At 44.9% G+C, this 3,695-nt stretch overlaps 2 protein-coding genes across 2 annotated transcripts in view; both read left to right on the top strand.

Annotated features, from left to right (window-relative positions):
- Positions 1-1,594, top strand: part of LOC109487711 (UDP-glucuronosyltransferase 2A1-like) — a 7,038-nt gene extending 5,444 nt beyond the window's left edge. The window contains 1 exon segment of the mRNA XM_019791763.1: positions 693-1,594. Within this exon segment, the coding sequence (XP_019647322.1) occupies positions 693-975 (283 nt within the window). The 3' untranslated portion in view covers positions 976-1,594.
- Positions 1,595-1,683: 89 nt separating this feature from the next.
- Positions 1,684-3,695, top strand: part of LOC109487707 (UDP-glucuronosyltransferase 2A1-like) — a 3,135-nt gene continuing 1,123 nt past the window's right edge. The window contains exons 1-2 of the mRNA XM_019791757.1: positions 1,684-2,854; positions 3,130-3,349. Coding sequence (XP_019647316.1) covers positions 2,003-2,854; positions 3,130-3,349 — 1,072 coding nt within the window. The 5' untranslated portion in view covers positions 1,684-2,002. The remainder of the gene's footprint in view (positions 2,855-3,129; positions 3,350-3,695) is intronic.

The following is a 3,695-nucleotide window of genomic DNA, read 5'->3' as shown; positions in this document are numbered from 1 at the left end:
CCAGCCGCGCTGGTAATCCCCCTATTGTACGTGAAAATGGTAGTAAATAAATTAATTAGCCAACAGCCAATCAACAGCCACATCTGCAAACATGACCACACCTGCTTGTATGCCCATATTTGGGCCTTCCCCCGAATTCCTTTCTTATTACGTCACGCGCGTACGCCCCCACAGTACTTTCCTATGGGGACCACTAAAAAGCAAATAAAACGATTGTAAAATCTTGTATCAAAAAAATTTAAAAAACGCCTAAGGGTATTTACCCACTCTACCTCTATACGAAATTACAGGTAATTTCGCCCAAAAATGAAGGAGTTGAATCAATTTAAAGAAGTGGCAGGAGAAGAAGAAGAAGGAGAAGGAGAATGAGAAGAAACATCAGAAAAAGCAATATGGGTTCACCACCACTTCGTGGTGTGGTGAACCCATAATCATTGTTTTCCCTTGTGTTTCTCATTCTTTCCCAGCCATGTCGTAAAATGTGGTGAACCCATCGCTGTATTTGCTCCAAAGCAAATATTGGCCTTTCTAGTTTCTATTGAAATTGATACGTTTTGCAGCAAAGATAGATTTCTTTGCCATTGTTGATCTAATGACAATATCGTTTTAGACAAGGTAGGCATACCAAGGAAAACTACTTCTCCCTTCGATTGGACTATGCTACAGATTTGTTCTTGTTTGTCCGATACTAGCTACCGTGAGACGGCAGCCCGCCTGTCCCGTCTGCACCGTGACCAGCCCCAGTCACCCATGGAGCGGGCCGTCTGGTGGATAGAACACGTCATCAAACATGGCGGACTGCCCCATCTCCGCGCACGCGCCGTGGAGCTGCCGTGGTACCAGTACTACCTGCTGGACGTGGCTGCCTTCTTGTTGGCCGTCTGTTCAGCTGTTCTTGTGCTCATCTGGTGCAGCTGTTTTCTAGTCTGTAGAAAGATTTGTCGTAAAAGTGGCGACAAGCTGAAGTCTCAGTAGAGAATTCCAAAGATTGCAACGTAAGAGGTGGCTCACTAGCAGTATCTGCTGTGTGTAACGCCATAAGCTACGTTGCATACATAGAATTAATTGATAAACTTTATTACAAAGCATCTGTATGTACAATGCATGGAAAACAACAATAACAACAATTATCAGAGTCTTATCTTTACATATCCTGATAACTAAATTAAGTAAACAATAGGAAATTCTAGTACTTTATGATAAGTAATGAGTAACATAAAATGCTGTGTAGTTAATCTCCTAAAAAGGAAGTGTTTAATCTTCTACCCCTACATCTGCTTGTAGATTAAAGTTCGATTCTTATTTGACATTCGTTTAACTGTTTTTGCCAAACATGTACTTGCCTTGAAAACCTAAAGGAATAGTCTAAGAATAAAATACGAAAAATGGGAAAATGATAGCTGCCACAACAAACATCTGATCCTTCGTGTTTCCTTTCGTGAATATGGATTCAGCCTAAACAGATAAATAGACTAGTGTCAAAAATCTAGAGATATGTAGCGATTTCAGCCTAAGACTACACATGGAACAGCTAAAGAACGGGTCTTCTTTCAGATACATTTCTCGAAAACAAACTGGCATGATGATATTTTAGTCAATTACTGGTCGCTGTTTCTTCAAAATATTATTATATATTAGTACGGTATCGTTCGACAAGTGGTACGACCCGACGTTCGACTGACCTCATGTCATCGCCACAGCAACGCCCCCTGTGCTGAGTAAACTAGCAGGTCAATGTTCCACCGGTCGTTTTGCCTACGTGAAGCACGTGTACCTACTGAATTATCTATTATAAAACCATAATAGTTTGTAGAGCGCCACAAATTGTGGTTGTAATTTTTCTGTGGCACAAGGTCGTCATTCTTCAGCTGTCTACATACAAGACCTACAAACTGTGGAAACTCCCAAGCCAGCTGCTTAGAACTTGAGAATTTGAGACACGTTCGGATCTCAGGTCACTTCCGCGTAGCCTCTCAAACAACGCCAGGATCTTTTCAACGCCATGGAGATCAGATCGCAGAATGTACTGTTGTGTGTGATGATAATTCTGACAGTTCACGGAATCGGGGCGGAGAAGGTTCTGGTGGTGCCGCTGGCCGTAGCGGGCAGTCACTGGTTCCCTCTAGCGTCAGTCGGCCAGGCCTTGGCGGGGAGGGGCCACGACGTCACCGTTGTTGTCTCTCAGGACATCGTGGACAAACGTCGTGCCGAGAGACCCGAGCTGCGGTTCGAGTCGTTCTTTGATCAAGGAAGCCGTGCGGGGTTGGAAGCCAACACAGGTCGGATGAGTGACGCGTTTAATAAGTCCGTCTTCCATGTGTTGCAACAGTTCCATGTGGGGATGAACTTAATGGCTGAACACTGTGATCTACTGCTGGCAGATGCAGACTTGATGGGGAGACTAAAACAAGCACGTTTTCAGGTTGTCGTATCAGAGCCTTTCTTTTGCCAGTGTGGAGCCATAGTCGCAGCTTACCTTGGCGTCCCCCATGTTGCCCTCCTGCGTGGTGACCCCTCGGGACTTGACTCCCTCGCCACAGGTGTGCCCCGTCCCCCGTCCTATGTACCGTTTCTCCTATCCAGTTTTACCGACCGGATGACTTTCTCACAGCGGGTACAGAACGTTATCATGTCGTGTGCAGTGCCTGTGGTGTTTCAATGGATCGTGGGACGTATCAACAATGACCTGGAGAAAAAGTACCTCGGCAAGGAGGAGACTCTTCTGGGGGTTCTGGCGAAGACGGATGTGTGGCTTTATCGAACCGACATTTTGCTGGACCTCCCGAACCCGAGAATGCCCAACATGGTCGACGTTGGAGGGATAAACTCTCAAGCGGCCAATTCACTTACCGAGGTGCGTGTGTGTGTGTGTGTGTGTGTGTGTGTGTGTGTGTGTGATCGTGTGATGTGGTGGCATGCGCGTGTATGTTCTTGCTTGTCTTCTGTGCGTGCATGTATGTACAGTATGTGCATACTCATAGATAATTTTGTGCGTGTGTTTGTATGTTTATGCAGTGAGTGTGTTTATGTGTGGTAACATACAGTATAGATCACCTTCTTCCTCCATACCAACATATTAGAAGCACGTTGCACTTGTCGAATAATGGTAACCAATCCTCTCCTTTACAGGATTTAGAGTTGTTCATGCAGAGTTCTGGTAGTGCTGGGGTCGTGGTAGTCAGCTTCGGCTCACAGGTCAAGACTATCAACCCTGAAAGGGCAGAGGTCATGGCAGCAGCCTTCTCACAACTCCGACAGAAGGTGGTGTGGCGGTACGCGGGAGAGAAGCCGGCCGGGCTGGGCAACAACACCAAGCTGATGAGCTGGCTGCCACAGAACGACTTACTGGGTGGGAAATTTTAACCATACAAACATATCTTATGTACATGTACACATGCACCCAAACTCAAACTAACTGAACACACACCACGTTTGTTTGTCTAACAAACCAGTCTCATATTTAAACTTGTACAAATACACGTATCACAGAGACTGTACATCATAATAAAAGATAAACACAAGTCAGCGGTCAACAATTGTATAACTATGGTACATAGCTATATAGGGTCAAAAAGGACATATCTAACTTGTTCCATAACACTTCGTGACCGGCGTGTTTGTAATGTTTTTTTCTCCGTGGGCGAAAAAAATAGAGCTGAACAAGACAGACTCTCTGTAATTATATATATATATAT

The sequence above is a fragment of the Branchiostoma belcheri genome, unplaced genomic scaffold, assembly GCF_001625305.1.
Source record: "Branchiostoma belcheri isolate BF01 breed outbred unplaced genomic scaffold, Haploidv18h27 scaffold9, whole genome shotgun sequence".
In the NCBI taxonomy this organism is placed as follows: domain Eukaryota; kingdom Metazoa; phylum Chordata; class Leptocardii; order Amphioxiformes; family Branchiostomatidae; genus Branchiostoma; species Branchiostoma belcheri.
This window is presented reverse-complemented; position numbering and strand designations above follow the sequence as displayed.